Source organism: Equus quagga, chromosome 8 (assembly GCF_021613505.1).
Source record: "Equus quagga isolate Etosha38 chromosome 8, UCLA_HA_Equagga_1.0, whole genome shotgun sequence".
Taxonomy (NCBI): domain Eukaryota; kingdom Metazoa; phylum Chordata; class Mammalia; order Perissodactyla; family Equidae; genus Equus; species Equus quagga.
Window position 1 is genome coordinate 82,992,096 of NC_060274.1, and position 26,315 is coordinate 83,018,410.

General features: G+C 52.0%; 3 protein-coding genes across 3 annotated transcripts; all 3 read right to left on the bottom strand.

The window, feature by feature from the left end:
- On the bottom strand, window positions 1-26,056 carry HOXA4 (homeobox A4). Its single transcript, XM_046669196.1, has 4 exons — window positions 21,877-26,056; window positions 11,670-11,773; window positions 1,570-3,075; window positions 1-1,036 (listed from the first exon to the last, which is right to left on the bottom strand). Exons 3-4 carry the CDS (start codon window positions 2,201-2,203, stop codon window positions 690-692), a joined length of 981 nt encoding a protein of 326 aa, XP_046525152.1. The 5' UTR covers window positions 2,204-3,075; window positions 11,670-11,773; window positions 21,877-26,056; the 3' UTR covers window positions 1-689.
- On the bottom strand, window positions 12,645-15,543 carry HOXA5 (homeobox A5). Its single transcript, XM_046669193.1, has 2 exons — window positions 14,649-15,543; window positions 12,645-13,665 (listed from the first exon to the last, which is right to left on the bottom strand). The coding sequence occupies exons 1-2, from the start codon at window positions 15,541-15,543 to the stop codon at window positions 13,415-13,417; spliced, it is 1,146 nt and encodes a 381-aa protein (XP_046525149.1). The 3' UTR covers window positions 12,645-13,414.
- On the bottom strand, window positions 17,230-21,883 carry HOXA6 (homeobox A6). Its single transcript, XM_046669197.1, has 2 exons — window positions 18,867-21,883; window positions 17,230-17,491 (listed from the first exon to the last, which is right to left on the bottom strand). The coding sequence occupies exons 1-2, from the start codon at window positions 19,306-19,308 to the stop codon at window positions 17,232-17,234; spliced, it is 702 nt and encodes a 233-aa protein (XP_046525153.1). The 5' UTR covers window positions 19,309-21,883; the 3' UTR covers window positions 17,230-17,231.
- Window positions 26,057-26,315: the final 259 nt, after the last annotated feature.

Genomic DNA, 26,315 nt, shown 5'->3' on the forward strand with positions numbered 1-26,315 from the left:
TCTTAGAACTTTAAAACAGTTTATTCTTAGCACATGGCTTTCTATATAGCCACAACACAATTTGTACAGTTGCACATGGGTCTAAACGCACTCCCCTCTCCCCGGAGATTGTGCCTCAGAATAAGACAACAATATCTCTACAATATTTTAAATAAATGCAAAGAAGGGAAACTAACATGTGTCACATTTACCATCAAAGTCTATACATTTTCAGAATTAAATAATCTTGTGAGGTCCACAATGTCTACTCATTTATTCAGTTCAATGCAAGCTTGTATGAGCTGCCTTAACGAGGGAGGGGGAGGTAAGGAATGAGGGAAAGAGGTCTGTTTTCTTCTGCTTGCAACAAATATACATGTACATGTCCCCAGTCAGCTTGGGCTGTCTAGCTGACTTTAGCCATCTCAAAAGTATCTGATGCCAAGTGGTCCTTCTCAGGTACCCAATCCTGGCAGCCTTGTTCAGGCCAGCAGGTTGTTCCACCAGCCAGCATCCTGGCTATTGTCCTCTCTTGGATGGCAACCAGTAAACTCTTACCAGGATAATGTCTTCTTTTCTATTATCCTTTTCACCAAGTTGGGTTTTGTTTTGGGGTCTGTTATGGTCCAGATGGGGAGGGGTGGATGGGGAAAGGGGGAGAAGAGAGAAAAGCAGGTGGGGGAAAGAAACTGATCCAGATCTCCAGAAGATTATATGGAGGAGGGAATGGGTGTGGAGGCGCCCTGGTGGGAGTGGGGATGCGGGTGCGGGCTCTGAGTTTGTGCTTTCCCTGGCGGGCCTGCTGAGGCCGAGGCCGAGTTGGAGGATCGCATCTTAGTGTTGGGCAGTTTGTGATCTTTCTTCCACTTCATCCTCCGGTTCTGAAACCAGATCTTGACCTGGCGCTCCGACAAGCAGAGCGTGTGGGCGATCTCGATGCGGCGCCGCCGGGTCAGGTAGCGGTTAAAATGGAACTCCTTCTCCAGCTCCAAGACCTGCTGTCGGGTGTAGGCGGTTCGAGAGCGCTTGGGCTCCCCTCCGTTATAACTGGGGTTGACTGAAAGCCCATAACCCCGAAGGAGAAAGCCAAGGAGGAGGGAGTGGAAGAGCGGGAAAGGAGGAGGAGAGAGAAGGTGGGGTGGGGAAGAGCAATTGGACATCATCATTATATAATAACCTGACACCAAGTTCACGCAAGATACATAAAACGGCAAAGAAAATGTTTCACAGGCTATTGACAACGGGAAACACCCGAGAGCCATAAAGAATGGTGCTGGGCATTGGGGCTGAAGAAAAGCTTCAAAGACACATGGCCTGAAGCCTCTGCCAGGGCAATTAAATTTATGGGGGCTATAATTACTGCCCTAACAGTTTGGCGTCTCGTAAATCTCCCGATAAAGGGACCCCGGGTACAAAAGGGTTCTCACGTTGGGATCAGGCGGCTGGCTGGCGCGCACACACCCGCATCTCACTGTAGCTTGGGCCAGATGGGGGCTCCCCTCCCGAGGCCCCCTTCCCCTCTGCCTCGCCTCCTGACCCCCGCCCTGGCCCCAGCACACCCTTCCGCGCCTCCCCAGCGGCGCCACGTACCGGCGCTGACATGGATCTTCTTCATCCAGGGGTACACCACGGGCTCCTTGCCCTTCAGGCCAGGCGGGCTCTTGTCGGCCAGGAGCAGCGGGCACGCGGGGGCGCTGCCCCTTGCCGGGACGCCCGGGGTGGCCGGAGCCGCCTCGCAGCGCCGCGGGGGCGCGGGGGGCGCAGCGCGATGCTGCGGGGGAGGCGGCGGCTGCGGCGGGGGCTGCCGCCCGGCCGGCAGAACATGGCTCGAGTGCAGGCCGTGCGCGGGACCCTTGGCGTGCGCCGGGGGCTGCTCGGGCTGCGGCGGCTGCCCCGGGCTGGCGCCGCCGCGGTAGCCATAGGGGTAGGCGGCGTCGGCGGCCCCGTGCGCGGGGTAGAGCGCGGCCGCGGGGTAGGAGGGCTCGCGGGCAGCCCGCGGCGCGTAGTAGGAGGCGGGGGGCTCGCGGCTGCCGCCCGCGTGGGGGAGCTGGGGCTGCTGCGGTGGCAGGTGCTGGGCCGCGGGCGCTGGGGGCTGCTGGTAGCCGGGGCCCCCGCCCGGGCCGCCGTCTCCGCCGCCCGGGCCGCTGTGCTGCGCGTACTCCTCGAAGGGAGGGAACTTGGGCTCGATGTAGTTGGAGTTTATCAAAAACGAGCTCATGGTCATTAATTTGTGAAGTGCAAAAATACTAATTTTTCTCGCGTTGTCGTTTTTCTGGGCTCGCCGAGGCCCCTCCCCCTCCTGTCTCGCTTCCCATCCCCCCTTTCCTCTCCTCCCTTCCCCTCCCCCGCTGTCAAGCGCCCACCCTCCCCCTCCCCTTCTTTCTCCCCCTCCCTCTCCCTCCGCCGCCGCCAACGCCACCAAAGTTCGCGCCGCTCCTCCCCCGCCCACTCGCGCGCGCGAGCTTGCGTTTCTTCTCGGCCCCGCGCGCGCCCCGCCCAGTAGCCCCCACGTGACCCAGTCCTGCCAATGGGTGTGCTGCCCGCGCGAACCCGGATCAGGAAGCGCGCCGGTGGGTGATGGATGCTCCTGTCCGGCTCTGGGCGGAGGGAGGGAGCTGGCGCTTTGGTCCCCCAACCCCCCAACTTTGAGTCCCGCGGGGAATTCGGGGCCAGCCAGCCTTCTAGTGTTCACGGACACCCAGGCCTGGCCCTGCGCGTGCCCCACTCATGGTCCAGGCCTCGGGGCGGCCGGGTGGCCGCGGCCGGGCGCTGACCTCGGGCCCAGCCTAGCCTGGCCTGGCGTCCTCCAGGGTTCGAGGCCGCCTGGGGGAGGGAATGGCGTCAGGACCAAGGAGGTATCCTGGCTTTAATCCTGGCCCCGGAAGAAAACGAATGAGGCCAACAGACGGGTTTTCTCACCAGCTGATCCCCTTCCCTATATCGCACTCACCGCGTCCGCGCCCGAGATGCCCTGCTTTGAGAAGCCAGGCAGGAGCCGCAAGGGGTGGGTGGGTGAGCAGCTGAGAGATATCGGGCCAAGGATGTAAAGCGAGTCCATTCCAGTATAACCAGATGGGCACTTTTTATTTTTTCTTTCTGTTAGAGACAGAATCCATTTGGTTTTTTCCCTAAGAAAAATCAGAACTTTCCTAATAGTCACTTATTTGATGAAAGTGGTGAAGTGAGAGTTAAACATGCTCGCGTTTACTAGATGCGATTGTGAGAGAGAAGGTGTCACAAGGATGGGAATGGATAGAAGCGACCCCTCCACAAAATCGAGCTTTGAAATCAGCAACTTCCTATTTTGGAACAATCCGCAAACAAAAACAAGCTAAGGATAGGATAGGGAGTGTCCCCAGCTGATCGCCAACGAGGAGTTTTTATCCGCTAAGAATTTTATGTTCTGTCTTTTGGATGCTGCTTTCTCAGGCTGTATCTGCTAAACTTTTATTTACAGGCCAGTCTATAATTTCTGAATTGCTGAAAATTAGCATATTAACGATATCACTAGCTCTGGAAGCGGGGGAGAGAGGACTGTTGCCTGCCATTTAGTAATTGAAATTTGATGGGTAAACTAATTATGCCATTATTAACAAATAAATTACATATTAATTCCACCTAATGTTGATCTCTGAAGTAAATACTGATGCCTTACTCGTAGTGTGTACTTTCTCTTTCCTTTTCTGAGAGACACACCTAGATCCTCTATTTTTCAGCGTAGATTAAAGCAGTGCAAACTAGCATAGTTACCATTCTAAAAATAGTTTCATATTGGCATGAAAAGCAAGGATATTTCAGCTGGTGTACCTTAGTTGATTTTTCAAAGAACAGTATAAACAGCCTTCTCGCAACTGAGTCTGGAACGCAGACAAGGAAAGTTATAGCCTAAGCCTGGAGACACTTCAAAAGGAATGTCAATTCTATCTTCATTTATATCGGTTACTCATATGAGTTACTAAATGCTGGAATATATCCATTTGATGGATAGTCATTTAATGCTTAGCCACATAAAGCCTATTATATGGGACTAATCTTTAAACTAATTTAGGAAAAGAGGTTAAAAAAGGGATCATGTTAGCTTTCTAACTGGAATCACCCTGAAGTGGTACAAAGAGGTTTTTCACATTGGATGTGTGTCTGTGAAGAGTGCTGTCTATCCATGTGGGGCACCCTGAAAATTTTTTTTAATGAAATCTGAGCCACAGACAGAAATCAACCCTGAGTGTAATCTTTAGAGCCCCCCTCTCTAGACTCGGGGAAGAATCTAGCCTGTGATATAGCTGCCCAAACCCATATCTCTCTACAGCAAGACAAAATAATATATACATAAATACTATATAATACAAATAATATATACATACATAATGTAATTTGCAAAACAGAGCTCTCTAAGCTTCAGAGGGAGAAAAAACATGACAAGGAAATTTTACCCTCCTCCTCATGTCATCAGCCTTCAGCACTAGGGTCCTACCCATATCTGTTTAATATTATTTACAGACACTAAAACACAAAATTCAAGTTGTTTAGCCTCAGAACCTTCTACTGAGTTTCTATTTTAAAGTATTAACGAGGCACGGGCGCTGTTTTGTATATGGTTAACCTAAACGAGTTAACTGTGCCTGTGTTTCATGTGGTTCTATTACTTTAGGAAGATGGGCTTACACAGAATCCCCCATGGCCTGTAACTTGTCTTTGTGGTTCGTATCATAAACACAAATGGAGCCAGGACCACCAAGTGTTATCTCACACACCGACATTTTGACATTTTACTGCAAGATTTATGGCTGTAATAAACAATCTCAGTACCTTTTCTGATCCTTCCACAATCTCTCTTTACAAGCCATAGCATCATTCCATTGAATCAAATAATCTTTTGAAAAACATTTTTACAAAAAACACCAAACTCTTGCCTTCACATAAGATTCAAGACACCAAAGTAAAGCCAGGAAGAAACTAACTCAATTAATAAATAAACAAGTTTACCAGCAGCATCTCGCCCGAGAAAAGATGGGATGCTCTGAAATCGAGCAGAGAGGGAGCGTGCTAATCTTCGCACACCAACTGGCTCCAGTCCCAAGCAGGGTGAAAGCGTTATCCTTTTCTTGGGAAACTGGTAAGCACATTTGCTCATTTCCACGTGCAGGGATAACATATATTCCCCACAAAAGCTTTCTTAAAATCCCATTAAGTGAAATAACTTTTCATCATGTCCTCGAATCCCAGATGGAAAAGGAGAGCGAAGGGAGTCCAAGGAAGAGGGAGGGCGAGAGGGAGGCAGTATTTGCAGCCTAGTTTGAATCTGATTTGAATCATTTTGAATATATTTGGAACAGCCTTCCCTCTTGAATGCAACCCTGTCCCAAGTTTCAAAGTGACCGAACAGTGACACCGTGTGCATTTTGTTTCTTATTAATCTTACACATTGACAGTCTTTGTTAAATCACAAGGCTCGCCCTTCACCAGCCGACATTTTCATATTTGTTAGACGCGCTGACCTGAAGTTCACCTCGGCCTTGGACTTTGTGCTTCTAAAAGGTCTATACAGTGTCTTTTAGAGAGCAGGGTGCTTTGCCCAGGTCACTCCTTCTCAGGGAAAACCAAGGAGGGAAAAGCAAAGGAAATGTAAACGTTATGGAATGTATTGACTGTATTTGTCCTTTGTTCTTTAGAGCGAGAGTCCCCCAGACTGACTGTTCTCTATCTGAAGCACGTCTCTGGAGCGCACACGGGAATGGCTGAATTTCAAAATGCCTGATGGTCGCATTTGAGGGCTTCCCCCGACCTACACTAGGCATATGATTTTTAGAGAAGCAGTAATTTATCAGCCATTTGACCAATTAATTGTTTGGGGGTTGTTTCCTTGCAGTAGTTTAAAACAATGTACACGACCCAGGCATAAGAAGAGAAATTCATGTTCGGATTATACATGAATTTTAACCAGGACTGTGTGAGAGTCCTAAAAATCAAAATCCTCCAAATAAAAAGTAAGCACTCTAAAGCAACTAACTTCTGCAGATACCTTTTTCTTTTACTTTAAAAACTGGTTAAGATGTATCTATGATTATTGAAGCTGACATGTTGCTAAGTTGTGGCACCTTTTTAACCAATAATACAATAACGAGGTTTTCTCAAAGAGACACTTAATTGTCTTGGTGAGTAATAGAGGGGTTTCAGTTTTCTTCATTTCCATAGCCCAGATGTGGTGAAGTGTTCACTGCTGCAGCAGCAGTCACCACAGTTGTTCCCTGTCTTCTATTTTCATCTGGCACACTCCCATTTGGCTTCAAGCTCTCGACTGGCATGAAAACTTTACACATTGCACAGTGGAAGCAATCTGACTACTTCCATGAAAGCGGTGTTTGGGAAATATTTACTTTACTACTGGATGTACCTGGCACCAGCAAATCCAATCAACTGGAACATATTGGGATGATCTTACACATCCCTGCAAGAGTCTACATTCTGAGTAGTTGAATTAGCTTATGTCTAAAGTTGAAAAGAAAAGTCTAGGAAAACAATTTTCATCTTTCTCTTCTATTTTAGTACACTGATTACTTGAAGATCAATTACCTGAAGATCAATACATAGAAAAGGAAAATATGTCCCCCAGAAAATAGATTCTAATGGCACCAGCACTTACAGCTAATATAGGTGCATGACAAATAAAATATTGTTTAGCTCTCCAGTTGCAACTCACACAAGAGACATGGTTCCAGTCGCTTCCTTAAGACACTATCCCCTTTCTTTTCTACTCTCCCACTCTTCCTCCTTAGCTTGCTTCCCCTCTCCTTAGCTTTTATTCCCAATGTATTTTTAAAGATTACTTTCCGGAGAATAGAAGTCTGTTATGGGTGGTCTTAGGAAGGAAGGCATTTGTGGATTCCACCTTCCTGCTCAAATGCCATATTCTTTACAGTTTAGTTATTCAATTATAGATTGTAGCATTTCTCTTACATTCAGTTTAGGTTTAACAACAAATATAATGAAAAATTTCCAACAACAGGAACATTTTCGTGGAACCAACAAGCACTTTCTCACTGGTGGAGGGGTGGAGGAATCCTGTCTCTTCTGGAAGGTTTTCATTTCCTTCCCTCCCCTTCTCAGCAATAAGAACCCTTTGCATTTAGTGGGTGGCAGTTCCAAAGCATTCTGTGTTTGAAAATTGCTAAGAATACATTTTGCAAGAAGTGCCTGTGTTTGCCCTTGTTCTCACACACTTTGGGGATCATTATATGTACTAAAAAGAAAAAAAACCTGGCCAATCACAATCACCGGCTTCAAATAAAGGACGTTTCCTGCCCCATTCTCTTGCCTTTGAAGGTATGATGGAACATTGGAAACTTGCTGCATTATTTCTTAAAAGTCTACTGATGAGTTTTGAGCTTTTTTATTTCATGACAAACCCCCAAACAAACTCCTGGCTCTCCAACATCTAAGGTGTTGGTGTTTCAGTAATCTATGCCTATTTACCTGCTGCTATTCCCTCAGAATGGGAGCGATAATTCAAGATGAAATACAGCATGTATTACTCTTGAAAAGAGGAATTTTCTATCCTTTCCTCCGTAATTGAGGTCATTCAACCACTAGGGTTCACCTGGAGTCCATACCGTGATACACGCGTCACTTCGAGCCATTTTATCTTTTGTGCTGATAGTCAAGATCGCAGCTCTAACATTGACATCAAACTCTGTCTGGGCAGATGGCTAAGAGTGCTGCACAACGTAAACTTTTGACCCTCAACTTTTTGACCTGCGGTTGTAACGCACTAACCACAAAAATACACAAAGCTGCGCTTCTTCTTTCAGGGGGAAGCCCCCCCCCCCACCCCTGCCCCAGGATCTCAGGGATGCTCTGCTTCTGCCATGGCCTTTTGGAATAAAAGGGTGAATTGGATATTTTTGTGTGTTTCTGACTGTATTTCCTGTCAAATCAGCCTCCTACCTCTTTTTGTCAGCACTTAAATAGAAATGAGATTATTTTGAAATTACTCATCATTACATTTACAAGGAAAATTTGGAGTAGGATGGGGAACCTCGAAAAAAGTGAAAGGAACAAGATGGGGAGGAAGCAGGCAATGGGAGTTGGAGACATTTTTTTTTCTTTATTTAAAAATAAAGATGCAGCCCTAATTGTTGGGAGAGCTGGCCCAGGCAGGCGAGTTGACTGTGAACTTGTACTAAAGCGTGCTCTGCTGGCGATTCCTAGGGTGTGCAGATTTATCTTCTCTGCATTTACTTAACCCGGCAGTGAACTGCGCGGGCATCATTTGTTAGGCGATGACAGACTTCACCTCCAGCAAGGGCTGCTTCACAAAATCGCAATAATTACCCAATAACCTTCATAACAAATATTATTATTGAAAAGACTGGTTTGTGGGGAGGGGACCTGGTGGGAGAAGAACAGATTTCTTTGTGAAAAACACCAAACAAAAGAGACCTAGGCAAATCTTCCAGTTCTGGGGTTTTCAAATGCCTGGGACTGTGGCTCCCCTCTCCTGTGTGGGTGGGAGCCTAGGCTGACCCCCTCAGTCCCATCTGGAAGCCTCGTTTATAGTTTTGTCATTGACTAGAAAGAAATTCTGCCTTGGAAGCCAAAGGGATGGAGCCCACAATGTTCTGCAGTCTCCATGATGGGCAAACTCAGACAGACTGCCCAGCTAAGGCCCGAGAGGCTTCGAAGGGCATCTTTTAAGCTAAAAGGATTGTTTTCCTTTTTAATAGCCCATCTTTCGGGATGCAATTTGCTCTCCTCTCACTAATTGTTTGGATATAATACTCTTCACATCTCAACAAATGAACATGACTCCATTTTTTGTAGAAAATTCTGTCTTGCTCTCCCAGAGCCGCCAACAATGAAGCAGGGGAAAGAGCAGGAGAAAAGGAATCTTGGCATAATGTTGTGAAATTAGACCATGGAAACCCTAACAAACCCCTAAGTAAGTGTGACCAGAAGCTTCCTATTATATTTATAGTTCAGGAAATATTGTCTCTGTAGCTTGTAGAAACACGGGGCCCTGAACATTTCAGACGCCTTCTCCTTTTACAAGACGAGGAGCACAGACAGACACTTCTGCCACTGGCTGAGGCTGGATGTCTTCATAAAACCCCCAATGACAGAGATTTTTTTCTAAGTAAGTTCTTCTGCAAAAATAACCCCAAGGATGCACAAGAAGAAATAATTTATCTACAAAATGGGCAGATAGCCAGCCATCCTCTTTACTATGCTTCCTATGAAAATAGGAAGAAAGAAAAAAAATCCTCCAATAATGCTCCCATAAGTCTGACTGGAGGCTGTACTTTTTTTAAAGGTCATTTAACTCCTTGTGAGTTGGCCTGCTGTCTTAAACTCTAAAGTTTTCTGAAGATTACAACAGACAGAAATAAGCAGGCTGACAATATTTATAGCCTGTAATTTTTGTAATTCATGAGAAAGATTCTGTAGATTGTGTGATGCTGGATATCAGTCCAACAGACTTTCTGCCATTCCCACACCCCAGGGTGGGATGTGGACACGGAGATGGTGTGGACGCTTCCTCCAGGGAAGTTACTCAAATGAACCTGCCAGCAGCCCTATCACTCTTTTTTCTGCTACTACTTTTAGTCACCAAGAAATCACTCAAGCAAGATCACCAAATGAGTAACTAAAATAAAATCTTAACCCAATATTTTCCAATAAAGAACTCAAAACTGAGAGCAGTAAAACAAAGACTGCAGAGTTCTCAGAGAGACATAATAAAAGAGAACCCAAATAGAGTTTACATTCTGGCTCCCCCTGAGATGCAGACCCATCTTCCTGAGTGCTGAGCATCAATGCTCGCTTTACCAGGTTACCCAAAATGACTTCAGGCATTCACCTTGCCACTATTCAAGAGAAGCTGGACTTGTGGGATGGTTTCAATTTTTTTTAAAAAACTTCCCAGGTTTTGCTTTTCGGACCTCTGACTTTGGGGACATCTGTTGGACTTATGTTGAGCGAAAGTGGTCTCTGCACAATAAAGTTTGTTGAAATTCCAAATCTACACTTTAAATTTTTTCACTTTAAGCACTTAGTAAATATCTTTATCAATTAGCACTTGCAGAAAACTACCCAGCCTCTAAGGAGAAAAGCAGTTGGGGACAGAAGATCCCATTTTTTGTTTCATTTCTGACTTGGAGAATATGGCTTAATTCTTCAGAAGGAATACGGGGAAATCTGCGAGGTCCCTTGTGGGTACCCATCCAGAGAAAGACCCCAGCAATCCCCAGTCATGGCTTTGCCACTGAAGAATGTGGGGGGTTGGGGCCAGAGTGGGTAGCTGAGGCCAAGCTGGAATTGTACCCAGGAAAAATTTATTTCACCTTACTTCACCCGTTGGTGCAATAATGGGGACTGTTTTGGAAATCATAGATTATGTAAATTTCCTGGGATCAAACAGAAAGAGCAGCTAACAAAAGAACGGCGGAAATCTCCTACTGACAAACAACCAGTTTCTTCCCTATACTACCCTTTATGACGTGTCAGGAAAAACAACCTAATGGCTCTGGGGACTTTTAAGTTGGGCATTGAAGACACCTCGATTTCCCCCCAAACTTTAGGGCACAGTTTGGGAGAGAGAATTTGCCTGCATGTTGCTGGGGAGTAAATTTCTCTAATCTTCCGTGTTATCCAGGGGGATGCCTAAGTTGCCTTTTGAGGGTCCTGTGCCTACTAGATGTTTTAATTCTACAAAGGAGGAGAGGAAAAGGAAAGAAGAGAGGGAGAAGAAAGGCAAGGCGAAGAAAAGAAGGCGCTTTACCTCCTTTCATTTAGCCTGGAGATTCAAAGACTAAAGTTAAATCCGGCCATAAAGTTTATTGCTTCAGACTCACAGGCGGGTGAGAATAGTCCCACCAAAATAAAAAGAACGTACAGGCAAACAAGGTTCAGGGCCTGGTCCCCGGTGCGGGGCAGGGGCTGCTGCGCCCTCCCCCCAGGTGGCGACCCGCGGTGCCCAGCGTCCCGTGGGCGCTAGTGCCCTGGGCTCGGCCTCGTAACCCAGGGGCCCAGCCTGAGGTGCAGCCCGCGCCTCGCCGGCCTCTGCCACCCTCCGGGCTCTCACCAGCCAGCCTGAAATCGTCCCCGAAGGCAGCCGCCTCAATTCAGGGCTGCCAAATGACCCCGGCCCGCGAAGACACATTGCCACAGCCCCGTAAGGAATCCCGCCAGAGTCCGCCTCGCCCCTGCCCGGCCTTACTTTCCAACGCCCAAGCACTCCCGGCACAGCGCGGCCCTCGGCGCCCGCCCGCGGCCGGCGCCCCGCTGTCTCCCAGCCCCCACCCTAGGGCTCCGCTGCCCCCAGGAGCCCTGCCCCGCCAGGCCCCAATGGGAGGCGGCCCTGCTAGGGCTGCACACACAGGCCCATTCGCACACAAAAATCATCTTTTTGCGCGCCTGCGAGAGCAGCGGAAGTCATTAACATCCGCGGTTGTGCAGCAATTAAAGTTGGGCCTGGGGATGCGGCGCGGCCACAGGCGCTTTTCCCCGTGGTGCCTCCGCAGGGCTGGCTCCTGGCGCTGCTCCTTTGGGCAGGGGGAAAGTTTGCTCTCCCCTTTAGAATTCAGAGGCGACCACAGAGGTATTGAACCAGAGACAGAAAGAGAAAGAGAGAAAGGTCGAGGAAGAAAGTTTTCAGAGTACAAATAAAGTTGAAAGCGCTCAAGAGGCGAGCTTACCTTAACTCGGAGGGAGCCATTTTTCAGAGAGTTTTGAGAACTTGTAGTTTGGACACTTCTGGACCTAAAATTGACAATTTGAATGACCAGGCGGCACACGTAGCCTGCAAAAGAGTCAAATGGAGTCCAGCGTCAGTGAGATTATATGTTATGTGGTATATAATGTTGGATGTCAACTCCCCAAAACCATAAAACTTACTTTAATGGCCCCACGTGACGTTTTATAGCCAGTGAGCCGATCTGTCTGTGCTATGGATGATTTTACGATCTAATTCATAGACAAAACCCTATTCATTTGGCACCCAAATGTCATATAGCCGGAACTGGGGCTTATAAAGTTTACTGTTTTATAACTTTTAAAAGGAAAGACGGCATCAGAGTAAGCAGTCGGTAAATGTGCAAATCTCTAGTTGCGCTTTAGCTGCTCTGAGGAGTTTCCCAATCGAGCTAGGATGGGGTAAGTACCTTCCATTTGCAGCAAATTAATTGTAGCAAAAGACGCCAACTGGGTCCAGGGCGAGGAGTGGAAAGGGGTGTCTGGGTGGGTCAGGGGCAGGGGGTTTGGGGGCCACAACTTGGCACAGCAGCCTCTTCAGCAAGTGGAGGCCTAGGATGGCCTTAGGAAAGAGGCAGCATCTGTGCGGGGCCCCGAGGGCGGCTAACAAAGCCCTGGGCTTTTGCTCCTTTCTCTCTCTTTCTCTTTTTTGTACCCAGCAAGTTAATTTGGTTTCCTCAGAGATGGGCAGGCTGGACTCAGGCTTTGCCACCACCTCCAGCTTTTCCACCTTCTGCCCTGAACTCTCTGATGGGTCAGAGGTAGGGAGGCCGTGGGTCAGGGTGTCGGTCTGAGGGCGCCTTGCACAGGCAGGCTGCTCAGGTAGCCTCAGACTCACAGCCTTCCACACTGGACAGACAGATAGAAGAGCAGAAAGAGCCGCTTGCTATTTGGCACAAACCAGACCAAGAGAACTTACAATAGAAAGTTTATTTTTTGTTTCCAGTCAGTATTTTTTCCTTAAAAACAAATACAAAAAAAAAAAAAAAAGCTGATCACAGTTTGCTTAAACAGCCAGACTTGGACAATATTTGTAACTTTGTTCACAAAAACATACATCACTGAAGCTGCGCTTATAAGAGCCACTTCCAGAGTTCGTGCAAAGGGTCCTACAAAGGCACGCAGGGACACACCGCTCAGAGTCACAGTTTTCGTCACAGAGTCACTAGTCACTACATGTCGAACAAGTTAAGTTGTGTCTCATCAAGTCACCTCTACAACAGCATTAATTACACAAGGAATATAGGTAGTTTGAATAAAAATATCTTTAACAGCTTGGAGCTACTGAGACAGGAACACTTCCACTCACATGCACAGTTAAACAACTGGAGTGCAACACACAACATTGGCACTAACAAGGTCAAAGGGGGACTTTTTGTGTGTTTTTTTCCCTTTTCTTTTTTGTTATAGTTACTTCAAGTAACACAGCTTGCTTCATATAAATAAGTTAAAACATCTATTTTTTTTTTTCAAGACAAAGCCATTCAGGACAAAGAGATGAACAGAAAGCAGATCTACTTATACAGGCGCTATAATGGCAATAAACAGGCTCATGATTAAAAGATGAATTAGGGCAACGAGAACAGGGCTTCTTCACAGAAGGAACACAAGGGAGTTTCAGAAAGTCACCTTAGTACTGACACTACGCGGGGTCCGCTAATACTGCTCAGTACTTTAAACGCTCAAATACTCAGGGGCGGAAGGCCCCTCCCGCCGCCGCCATGCTCATGCTTTTCAGCTTATTATCTTTTTTCCACTTCATTCTCCGGTTTTGGAACCAGATTTTAATTTGTCTCTCGGAGAGGCAAAGAGCATGTGCTATTTCAATCCTCCTTCGGCGGGTCAGGTAGCGATTGAAGTGGAACTCCTTCTCCAGCTCCAGGGTCTGGTAGCGCGTGTAGGCCGTCCGGGCCCTTTTGCCTTCCGGGCCGCCTATGTTGTCTGCAACAGAAAAGTCAGCGGTTTAGCCACCAACTCCTCAGTCCCTGGCTACTAAGGCCCGCCAGCAGGATGAGCCAGGGTCCTGAGCAGAGAACAGGGGAGAAAAGCTCAACAAGTCCTCCCTCCTCGCCTGCCCACCCCTCCCGAATTTCCTGCCCTCTTCCTTTCTAGAGAGAAAACAATACGATTTGGACTCAGGGAACAATCGGCCCATCTGAGGCTGGAGCCGCGTCCCGGAGGCTCGCCCGGCGTTCCCTCACCCCTCTCCTGCCCTCTGGCCCTGCCCCTGGAGCCCCGAGGCGAGGCGGGGGCACCGCCCTCCCAGGCTGCCCACCGCTCAGACACCCACCAAAGCAAGGCCCCTTGCTGAGCGCCCAAGTGGCCTTCAGGTCACCCTCCCTTAAAGTTCCAGCCCCGCGAGCCGCCTCCTGTTCCAGCCTGCACGCTTGGGGCGCCTGCTTTCTTTTTCTTCCCTTTCCTTTTCTGTTCTCCTTCCTGCCCCCAAACTTCAGAATCCCGCCGACTCTCGTCTCCATTATTCCCCCCCAAGCCCCTTTTCGGGGACTCTAATTAGTAACGCTGTTTCCCCAGCGTAGCCCTCCTCATAAATTATCCACCCTGACAAGCCCGATTCACAGCCCTACTGCCATCCTCTACCTCTCTGCGCCCTGCTTGGTTGGCCTGACCCGGGAGCGCGTTCCGAGGCGCTGGGGTTCGACATGGGTTTTTCCTTTCCCCGCCTTGCAACGTCTAAACTTGCCTGGCCAGCGGCCCTTTCCCCCTCATTTGCGAGCGCTGGGCGCTGCGGAGAAGAGAAGGAGAAAGGAGGAAGGCAGGGGAAGGAGGACGGCGGGGAGAGGCTCCACAGGGCTGGGAGAGGCGAGACGAGGAGAGAGACGGGGAGAGAGGGCGGTAAAGGAAAGAGGGAGGACTGAGAGCCGCGCCCCCGCGGCCGCGTGGATTTAGAAAAAGGCTGGCTTTACCATGACTTATGTGCAGCTTGCGCATCCAGGGGTAGATCTGGGGTTGGGCGGGCGGCGCCGGGCTCGGCTCGCTCTGCGCGCTCGCCTGCTCGCTGCTGGCGGGGGCGTCCTCCTCGGCTCCGGACGCCGTGCCAACCCCCTCTCTGCTGCTGATGTGGGTGCTGCCGGCGTTGGCCGAGGCGCCGCTGGAGTTGCCCAGGGAGTTTTTCCCGCCGTGGTGGCTGTCGCTGCCGGGCGAGGGGGCCACGGCGGAGCAGGGCAGCGGGTCGGGCGGAGGCGAGTGCGTGGACGTGGCCGGCTGGCTGTACCTGGGCTCGGCGGGCGCCGTGCTGGCGCCGGCCGCATAGCTGCGGGCGCGCTCCCCGGAGCCAAAGTGGCCGGAGCCCGAGCGGCCGACGCTGAGATCCATGCCATTGTAGCCGTAGCCGTACCTGCCGGAGTGCATGCTCGCCGAGTCCCTGAATTGCTCGCTCACGGAACTATGATCTCCATAATTATGCAACTGGTAGTCCGGGCCATTTGGATAGCGACCGCAAAATGAGTTTACAAAATAAGAGCTCATTTGTTTTTTGATATGTGTGCTTGATTTGTGGCTCGCGGTCGTTTGTGCGTCTATAGCACCCTTGCACAATTTATGATGAATTATGGAAATGACTGGGACATGTACTTGGTTCCCTCCTACGTAGGCACCCAAATATGGGGTACGACTTCGAATCACGTGCTTTTGTTGTCCAGTCGTAAATCCTGCCTGATGACCTCTAGAGGTAAACTCGTGCACTAATGGGGGAGTTGGGTGGAGGCGAGAGGGGTGGCGCGCGCGCCCCAGGCGCGTGCCCGCCGCCCGCTGCTGCCGTTCAGTCGGACTCGAGCGCCACCCGCTGGAGGCAGGGCGCATCGCTCCGCTTCCGACCCAGGGCTGCAAGGGCCGGGGTCGAATTGAGGTTACAGCCCATTATGGCAAAATTATTGCATTTCCCTCGCAGTTCCATTAGGATGTACCAATTGTGAGGCCGTCAGCTGCCGATCGCGTGCCCGGCGAGGATGCAGAGGATTGGGGGGAGATGGTGACTTGGATTTTATTTACAACAACTTTATTTCCCCACTGTGCAGCCCCTCTTATTTTTGTGTCGAGGTTGGGGTCGGTTCTGCCCGTCGTGCCGGCAGCTCTGAAATTTGAAAATACAGATATCACCTTCAGGGAAGGGGGGAGGCTATTTAGCCAATTGGAGAAATAAATTCTGCCCGCAGCAGTAGCTACAATTACGGCTCTGTTTTTGCGAGCGCATGAGGGACAGTGTCCCTGCCGCTCTTAAATGACAAGCGTCTATTAAAGATAGCTTTTGTGTAGTGTTTCTCCGAGGCGAGGTCAAATTCCATACACTTTTATAACCGGAGTCGATTTTTCTTTCGTGTAAATATGGTTTTCGTGTCATTAGTTTGCTGTTTGATTTGCTTGAAGTATCCAGCCTGGAGAATCTTCACACAGGGTCCCTTTCCTCGAGCCAGCCGGCCCCAAATCGGAGGGTTCTCAGTGAACCCAGCGAGTGGGCCGAGGCTCCCCGTAGCCACAGTAGCTGCTTAGGGGCTGGGAATCCGTGGGCCGAGTTATTCGGGTCTCGCTTAGACCTCCAGGAGTAAAATGAGAGCGCTAATGCAAGCATTTCGTGGCAGTGCCTAGTATCTTCGTTGTTCTTTTCCTGGGTTCTGAAAGACGAAAGCAAACCACAAATACAGCCGAAAGGCATGGGGGGAGTCTCCCCGCTGGAGGCCGGGCATCGCCGGCACCCCTGGCACATTTGGAAACCAGGACTTTTGCGGCTCCCATGGCCCTGGGCCGCCTCCTTTGGTCCTGAAGGCTGCTCTGGTGGCAGCACCGGCACTGTCGGAGGCGGGGAGCCGGAATCCGAAGCCCAGAGCCTTCGGGAGCCCAGTCGCTCCCGGGGCTGTAAAGTTCCACCCGCGCCCAGGTTGGTTCAGCTCAGCTGAGGCTGCTTCTCTTCCACGGACGGTTGCGCGCGGGGCCGAGAGACCAGGCTCTCTCAGGGCCCCCTTTGTTCCTTGCGCTTCTTCCTGTCTGGGGGCGGCCTGGGAGGCCACCACAGTGCTGGGGCCCCAGCCTTTAGGCCCCCTCTTTCCAGTGGCCAGAGTTGATTTGGTGGTGTCCTCCGAGATTCGGTGGCGAGGGGCCGAGGCGGAAACGCCCAGACACCAAAAGGGGCTCAGCCCGGGGTTCTTTCCTCTCCAGCAACCCTGCGTCGGGAGCTCAGGGGCGCGCAGAGGCGATAGCACAAGAGCCGGGGACGAATTCGGGGCGAGCCCTGGGATGCGGAGCCAGCTTGGGCAGCCTTGGAGAGCGGGACTGCACGTGCAGTGCGCCCCGCTCCACCGCTGGGATTGGCTGTGTGTGGTTTTTATTATTATTATTTGTAAGAAATAAATGCTCAGGCGTTTGCAAAGCTCCGGGCTCCTCTGAAGCTGCGGAAGCTCCCCGATGGGAGGCGGCGAGAAAAGTTGGGGAGCAGGCGAAGGCAAGGGGCAAAGCCGAGAGATGTTGCGGCGCTGGCCTGGTCCCTGCCCAGGCGTCTACTCGCCCGCCTTTGCCTCAGCGTCCTCCCCGCTGGGCTGTGTGGAATTGATGAGTTTATTTTCCTTTTTCCATTTCATGCGGCGGTTCTGGAACCAGATCTTGATCTGGCGCTCGGTGAGGCAGAGCGCGTTGGCGATCTCGATGCGGCGGCGCCGCGTCAGGTAGCGATTGAAGTGGAACTCTTTCTCCAGCTCCAGCGTCTGGTAGCGCGTGTAGGTCTGGCGGCCCCGGCGCCCGTGACTCCCGTACACAGCACCTGCGGGCAGAAATGGCCGGCCTGGATAAGCCAGCATCCGGGCAGCCCAACCGGTCAGCCCCGTGCCCCGCGCCCCAGGCCTCTGGGCTGGAATCACCCGCCTCTACTTCAGCCTCCCCCACTATATCTGGGGCCAAAAGCGGGCTGGATGGGAGAAAATTATTTCATACCAGTCGAGACGTTTTCCACTTAAAACGAGTTGGCGTGGGAAGTTATTGTTTTTGAAAAATCTGTTCTGTAAGAAAACTACTACAAGCAAAAGAATAGAACGAACCATTCTTAATTCGGGGTACCTAAGTCGTGTTTTTGTGGGACTGCAGTGTGTGTATGTCTGGGAGTGGTGGGTGTGGAACCCTGTGAGTAGAATAGACATTGAATTCACACATGGATCTCCATAAAGATGTTACTGTGGCCAGCCATGTCAGGACTCAACATGCTTTTTGGAAAATTTAAAATGGTCGGCCCTCTTGAATCTTTGCAAACTCCCCCAAATTATATGGCCCTTCTGAGAAACACAGAGCTCCCTTTAAAAAAATAATAAAAGTGGATTTTAAAGCAAAACATTGTAAGTTTAAGAATCCACATTAGATTCTGTCCTGCTCCAAGGATTCCCTGTGGAGTTTTTGGAAACCAGGGGCAAAGAGATGGAGCTATGGGCCATCCGAGGTTTCTGGAAATGGAGGACTGTGATGGGCTATCTGTTCTGGTGCCAAAGGGGTCCATGGGTGGGGGGCTCCCCCCAAGCTGGGTGTGTGAGACTCAGGCAGGGCCTCAGAAGGAGGCAGAAGTTGGCTGAGTGAGCAGCTGAATGGAAGGGGGAGGAGGGGAGGGAGGAGAGAGAGAAAAATCCTGAGGCTGGGGACGTGGCCCTCCAAGGCTTTGGGGAGACGCTGGAAGAGCCCAAATGAGGGCCTTTATCTACCTGCGTTTCTGAAGGGCAGAAAGGAGAGGGGGTTTGGAAGTGAAGGGGTGTTATCAGTGATGGTTACAGAAGGGCCATCTCGCTTGGACATCTGAGCAGGATGTTACCAGGGTGCGGTGTGGGCAGGCGCTCCCTCCCATCCAGCCTGGCTCTCTCTTCAGGTTGCCCCTGTCATGGGTCTCACATAGCGTGGCAGTGACCTCCCACGGTCCCCTGAGGTGTCACTTTACATGGACACTAATGCCCTGCCTTTACTCTGCCACAGCTTGATTGCCTCATTGGGAATGGTTTTTTTTTTTAACCTTTTTTTAAAAAACTAAGAAACTTTGTTCATTCTTTCCTGTTTTCTACTTCCTCTTTCTACTTTCTGTCTTTTCCTTCCTTCCTTCTTTCCCTGCCTCCTTCCCCCTCTCCCTCCACTCTCTTGGGGGGGTCTGCAGGGAAATGCCTTACCCGCGCAGGAGTTCATCCGCTGCATCCAGGGGTAAACAGGGCTCGTGTACTTCCGGTCGGTGCCTTCGTCATGGAGGGCTTTGCCTGGCACGCTGCCGCTGTCGGGTTTGTACTGCTGCTCGGGAGAAAAGTGCAGGTAGTCCCCGGGGCCCCTCTGCTTGCCACTGCCCGAGGGCGAGGCGCCACTGAGGTCCTTATCAGAATAGAAACACGAGGCCCCGTACTCGTAGGACGCCCGGTTGCAGGCCAGGACCGAGTTGGACTGTTGGTAGAAACAAGGTGAGGTGTATGTCTTGTCCGGGAGGCTCGACGCCCCGTAAGAGGCCGGGAAGGGCCTCAGCGCGTCATAGCCGGCCGGGTAGAGGGGCAGCTGGCCCAAGAAGGAGTCCTGGCCGCTGGGCAGGCTCCCGGGGAAAGTGGGATTCACAAAATAGGAACTCATTTGCGCGCCCCTCTGCAGGACTGTGATTTGTTGTGTATTAGTACATCTGGCTATAACTATTAGTAGTCATCGAACTGGTTTGTTTCTGGATGGCCGAACGCCAAAAGCGACAGCAGCAAATCGCACCAGCTGACGCGGCGGCGGCCAATGGGAGTGAGCGCCGGAGCCCGCTCCCCGGGGACCGCGGCGACCGAGGCAGCAAAGTTACAAACAGCCCCCAGCCCGCCCGCCCGCCGCCCGCGCGGCAGATTAATGGGCGCGCACAGCCAGCCGGCCCGGCTGTCCTCCCTAACGCCGGCGGCGGGCACCGGCGGGCAGGGCCGCGCGGCTCCGGCCGGGGCCGGGGTCTGGGCACCAGCGTCCAGGCCGCAGCAAAGGCCCCACCAGGCCCGCTCTTTCCTCCTCCTTTTTTGCCCTGCTGGATTTTGGCTGGTTTTTTCTCTCCAAACAGGAAACCTGACAGCTCTGCGCCGGGAGGGGCGGTGACAAGGGTGGCTTTGCTCCCCGCCGGCCTCCCTCCCGGCAGGCCCTGAGTTTGCCCCTCCCCCCGCAATTCCCTACCAGTGGGTGCGGGTTCCGGAGCTGGAGAGGGGGCTCTGCGAAACCAGGCCTTCCTGCGCCTTAGGAATCGGTGCATCCCTTCTGTCCCGCCTTTCCCACTGCCACCGAGGGCCTGGGCCTGGCCGCTGAGAGCGGAAGGCTCACCTTGAGCTGACCAGGACGTCGCCAAACGTAGTCTCTTCCCCGCCGGCCCCCTCCGCCCACAATAGGATATGTCTCCTTTGAGTCCCAGTGGACTCCCCGCCAATGGCCAGCGACTGCCTGGCCTCAGAACACCCCCACAAGCTGTGCACCCCCGCCCCGTCTTTGAACTCAGGAACCGAGAGGCCAGAAGCTACTGGTTTGAACGAGAAAGGGACCTGCAGAGGAGTGGCCGTGAGACTAACTCCGAAGCCAGCCGGGAACCTGCTCCCCTCACCCAGCGCCCCGGGACTCGCCCTCCGTCACCCGGACAGCTCAGAGCTGAGACAGATCTACTGGTGGAAGCTCTGTCCTCATTCGAGAGGCGCGGGCGACCCAGGGTGCCTGGTCCAGCCAGGCATAGAGGGCAACTCGGCCGGCGCAAGGCTGCGGGATAATTGATGTGCTGGGTTTCCGGGGCGCCCGACAGCACGCACTGTCCTGGGATGTGCCCTCTTTCTTGCCTTTCCTGGGACCGTTCCGGCTGCCTGCCACCCGCAGTCGCCCCCAAACCGGGAACAGTTGTCTCACCGGCTCCAGAAATCGTCTGAACTGCTTTTACCGCGGTCCGACGCCTGGCCTTCCCCAGACAGGACATGAAAAGCCTGTGCTGGGCTGTTGTCTCTCCCCTGAGAGGTGTGCCTTGGAGATAGTTGACTTTTACAGCACATGGATCAATCTCGTTTTGTAAAATGTGATATCTTTCCAATGGCATTTTTACCACTGTATTTGTTGGGCTTGTAAAATCCCCTGAATTAGCTTTAAAATCCTCAATTCTGTAGAGGTTGAAGAAAGACTATTTATACGATTTGGTTGAATTTCTGGAAGGTGTTTATAAGACCTGTAAAACTGGTGAATGCAGGCTGATGGGGTTCAGGAATTGGGGAGAGTGGCAATACCCCCCCTAGGAATCTGGCAATGACTTCCTTAATTTCTTCCCTGCTTCTCGATTTTTTTTTCCTGCCCTCACTTCCCCCAAAAGGAAAAAATTGGGAAAGGTCGCCCTCCACAGAGCCTAGAGTACACCATGGAAAGCCGCAGCTGCCCACCCGATGGAGGTTCGCCCAGAAGCCTTCTGACTGTGCCCCAATCATCCAAGCCCCGAAAGTTTCTCCTTTACATATACAAAGAAAGACCTCCAGGGAGAGGATAGATTTTAACATTTCCCTTGCATTTCCTCAGGAAAAGGATCTGAAAGGTGAAAATGAAAGCTTATGAGCCAAAAAATAAAAGGGGAATTGTTTTTTAAAAGTTATGTTCGAAGAAAATCTTGTTTGAGTTATAGTTTCTTAAATAAGACCATCAGATGACAGTGATTTCAAGCAAGTTGTTATCATGTAAGACGAAAATAACCATTTGGAGATGTTCATAAATGTTTACATTTATAATTTCTGCTTCCTTCCCCCAGGTCCCACACAGTGTTAGGGCCAGTGGCAGTTTACTACCATTATTGTTTGTTATGGTCTGACTTGAATTTTCGATCTAATAATTGTACTAGCCAACGAGAGAATTTGATTTCTTAGCTAAGAGCAAAAAAACCCGTATTTTTAGCTTCTACAGGCACTATGATGGAAAGAAATATATTAAATTGAAATCCCTGCGTGTTACCCAAGGCTGGTACATATCATGTTGGCAGCCGCCCAATTTATTTCTCCAACCAGCATTAGGTGCCTATATATATATATGGAAAGAGAGAGAGAGAGAGGAAGAGAGACCCACTCAGGCAAGAATAGGAGCCCCAGACGCTGGAGGGAGCCTCTCTTGGGATGGTGAGAATGGCCACCAGGGCTCTCTTCTCGGTCAAAGCCACACAGAAAGTCCACTTACCTTTCAGCTGCTCTTCAAGGGGGACAGGATGGCGAGCAGGGCCCCATAGTCCGCCCTTTCCCTGGGCTGCCCACTGAGCTCCTCCACCTCCATCAGCCTGGAGGGCGGCCTGCTGGTGTGTTGGGGGGACCTTGAAGGCCACCCTGTCCGCCGGGATCTCGAGCCCAGGCCAGAGCCCATAGCACACAGGTGCGGCCTCTGCCTGTCACAGGCCCTCGCTTGGAGCCAAAGCCCGCCTTCCTTGCCATAGACAATCCTCCTCAGGGCCAGCCAGGCCTGCAGGCCTCAGGACTAGGAGTGCTCTCTCCGATTTCAAAATCCCAAAGCGGGCGCGTTCCTCGAACCAGCGTGCGCCCCCGGGGCGCCTTGGGACGCGCGGTTTGGACAGAAGCAGCCATGACGTGCCAGGCGGCCTGTGCAACCAGTCTCCATGGTGCTGGGGTTGGGGCGGGAGGACCCGAGTCTAGTCGGGAGTCCAGTTCCTGCCAAGGGTGACCAAGGCAGGGGAGGTTCCGGGCCCGTCAGCCCTGGAAGGCCGCCCCTTAGGTCCTCCCTCGCCCCTCTCTCCTCGGCCTGCTAGGGAATCTCTGAGGGGCCCGCGCAGCAGTTGCGCCAGGCTGCACGACGCGGGGCTGTGGCTGGCGTCGGTCCCGGTGACGGCCACAGCGTGGCAGCAGCGAGCGCTAGCGCGGTCGCAATAAATAATCTGCCCGCGGCAGCCGCAGTCAGGCAGCCCGCGGCTCTGCGATGCAAACGCGGCGCTTTATCCGCCCTGAGCGCACCCGCACCGCCAGTGGACGTCCCAGACATCCCCAACCCCTTCTTAATTATCTAACGCACAGCAAAGTATTATCTTAAGGTGGGAAAACAACAGCCAAAGCCAAAAAACAAACAAAAAGAACACGAGCCCAGAACCTCAGGATCGTTTCTACTCGCTGTCCCGGGAAGCTCCCTGGGGCAAATCTGGCCAAGGCGCACCCAGGCCAAGCCACAGTCTGGGTCACCGGGCTACATAAAGACAATGCCCGCGGCACCCTCCGCGCCGACTCCCGGGCGCTGCCGCCGTCCTCTCCCCGCCGGCGGGTAGTGGGGCGCGCGGTCTCCAGCCCGCCGCGCCGAGGTGAGTGGGGGGTCCCCCTATCGCCCAAACTCGGTCTGCTTCCTTCCTTCCACCTTAGCTGTGGGCTCCTGCCACTCGCAAAAGCACCACTACATCCTCTGCGCCGAAACTTCCCGCCAAGCAACACCCAGCCAATTAACCCCATCATCTCCTCCAACACAGAGTTGCACCCAGGCACCTATTCCTTCTCCCGCTGCTTCAGACACTTCTCTCATCGGAAAACAGCGTGAAGGGAAGCAGGCAATCAGCAGAGGACTCTGGCTGAATTAGTAAGTCCTTGTTTGTTTTTCCCTCATTCCCCCTTTCTCTCCAGAAACCAATTTCCATGGAATAGAAGGTGGTGTGTTTATGCTAATAAAATGTCTGTCGATTAATTCACTCTTGCCCTCACCTCTTCCCACCTTCCCATGTCGGGAACTGTCTCCACTTGTTGGGGAATTCAATCAAACCAATTTGGTCATGAAGGGGAGAGAGAAAAAATCCAAACCCGAGGGGCTGGTAGGGAAGGCAGGGTGCAGAGCCACTTCCTTTTGGTCTTCCTGAGGTCTCTGGGGAAGGGGAGACAGAAGACCTCAGTGCTCCCACGCGGTGCCAGGCGCTGTGCCATGGAGGGAAGGCGGCCTTTACTGCCATGGTGAGCCAGGCAGAGGAGAGAGAGGCTGTGTGTGTGTGTGTGTGTGTGTGTGCGTGCGTGTGTGTGCGCGCGCTGTAGTGTGTGTGCTGTAGTGTGTGTGTTGGGGGGGCGAATGTGAACGGTGAGTGTGGGTGAGGCTGAGTATGCCCCTCTTCAGCGCCGCCCTGGGTGCCCTCACCCACCGCCCCTGGCGCCATCTCACCACCTTTGCTCCTGTCTCCCCACATGTCTCACCTTCAGATGGCGGCTCCCAGAAGCTCCTGCACCTCTGACAGCTGTCGCTTGGGCAGCCCGAGGAGACGAATTGTCCTCCTTCCTGGTGCCAGAGGACGCAGGAAATTAGCCAGGTTGCGAGTTGCAAAGCGGCCGCCACGGCGCCGGGAACTGGGCGCGCCCCACCTCCAGCGGGAGCGGCCGGGCCAGGCCGGGCAGGGGCCTCATCTCGCTCACCATCGCCGGACAAAGCATAGCCGAGCCAGGCTGGAAGGCAGAGCTCCGAAGCAGGCAGGACGGAGCGGAGCGAAAGAATGCGGCTCTATTCTCGCAAGGGAAATTATAAAAAAGTTCATGTTCACGGTTCCCATCCACATGACCGACAGCGGCCAATGGAAGGGCCGAACAACTCATAAAGTTGTATTGCAAAGTTGTAAATTTTCATAAACAACAACGGATTTATGACCCTTTCCCCATCACTAAGAGGAGGCAGCTCTTACACCGGCGCCATCTTACCACGGAGGCCGCCCCGACTTGGGGCCGCAGGTTTCACGGACCCAATTGGGCCGGGTTTTACTAAAAGAGCAATAAGAAGCGGGCCCAACCCGGGCAGGAGACTGGAGTCGAGGTCTTTGCCCGCTGAGCTCACGCTGTTCTGCGCTGTCCCCACCGCCCCTCGCTCCTTCCCCGGCCCTTCATCCTTTCCCGCGCCCAGACACCCCTACCGAGGTTTCAGGCTTTGCAGCACGGGGTGCGGCCCCTACCCCTTCCCGCACCCCTTAGCTGCAGTGCTGGGCCCTGGGGCGCCCTGACTCGCCTGAATGCGGGGTGGGGGTGGGGGCTGCGTCAGAGGCCCTGAATCCCACCTCCTAGCCTGGGGCCGGGTTCAGGGCTCAGGAAGAATTCGGGATCAGTCTAAGGGTAATATTCCTTTCCAAGCCCACCGCAGAGCCTTCGAGAAAAGGGCAGATTTTAGATTCGCTCACGGAGTTTATGAAAGCTTTTAGGGAGGTTCATAGGATAGAATGTATCCATCGAAGATTCTATTTTCAAGGGATCTGGAAGATGTTGGCACATACACACAAAAACCGGACAAAAATCTCCACACAGAGAAATGCACATACACAATTATGGACACACGGAAGCTCATGCTCTCAATCATGAACACAGAAATACATACAAGTATGTTCTCATGTAAGAATACACAGACATACACCAAACTACACAAAGAGAGGTACACATATACCTATACAAGTCCACACATAAAAAATCCACACAAAAAGGGACTTGACACACATATACACCACAACATGGAACCCAACACTTGGATCCTATTCATCCTTCCACTTTTGCTTCCCCAAAGCCTCTTTGGGCACACAGGCACAACCAGAGCTTGCTCTCCCATATGCTCACCCTCTCTTCCCCAGGACCCTCTAGATAAAGCAGTCATGTTTGTTTCTTTGTCACCAAGCATCTTTATTTTTCTGTTACATGAAACACAGCTGGGCAAGACGGGAAGCAAACCTTCCTGTTCCTGAAACCCCAGGCTAGAGCCGAGGGGGACTAGGGGGACGCAGGACAACACAGGAGATGAAGGGCACTGGAGAGGGCAATGGCCCTCTCCACCCGCTAGAGAGTTAGCTCAAGACAACACACCATGCTACAAAGTCACCCCAGTAACACATCCTTCTCAAGACATTGCCTTACAAATGAGCTCCAAGACTATATAAATGACCAAAAAAAAAATCTTGTTCAAATATACAAGATTTGCTATTGTAGGAAAAGTCAGGGTGTACATATTCAACATGGCTGGACAGCAGGACACAGGGGCCAGAGGAGAGGGCAAGGAGGCTGGGAGCATCTCTGCAGTCCTACTAAGCAGAAGCTAATCCAGAGATCTGCAGCTAGCTTGGGAATGCTCCCCTCCAGAATTGGGGGGATGATGGGCCTGAACTTGGGGTGCCCAGGCCAGAGAAGGAGGGCTTCTAGGTTGCAGCACTTAGAATGCTTTGGAATAAATATATTATTTTTCAATTTAAATAGAAGCCAATGCCCTGATCCCCAGACCCCAGTGCCTTCTTGGCGCAGCCTGGGGGGGGGGTGTCCCCAAAGACTGCCAGCAGGAAGCAGCAGGGGCCTGGCTGGGCAGGGGCCGGCACTAGGTAGCAGGCAAGCCAGTGAGCATAAAATAGGTAGTTTGGGGCGAGTAGGTGGTGCGGGGGGGGGGGGTCTGGGGCGGGGGGGGGGGGGGGGGGTTGCTGGGTGTTTGCCAGTGTTGGAACACATCTGGGCTTCCTTGGAGTAGAGGCCCACTGGGGCTGGGCCCATAGGTAGTTTGGGGGTGCCTCTCACGGAGGCCTGTGCTAGGTAGTATCTTTTCTGCACCAGCACAGAGCTGGCGGCCCGGGATTGGGGGAGTGTCTGTCAGGGGTCCTCAGAGGCAGAGGGGATCCTCAAGGAGACCCAGTCTAG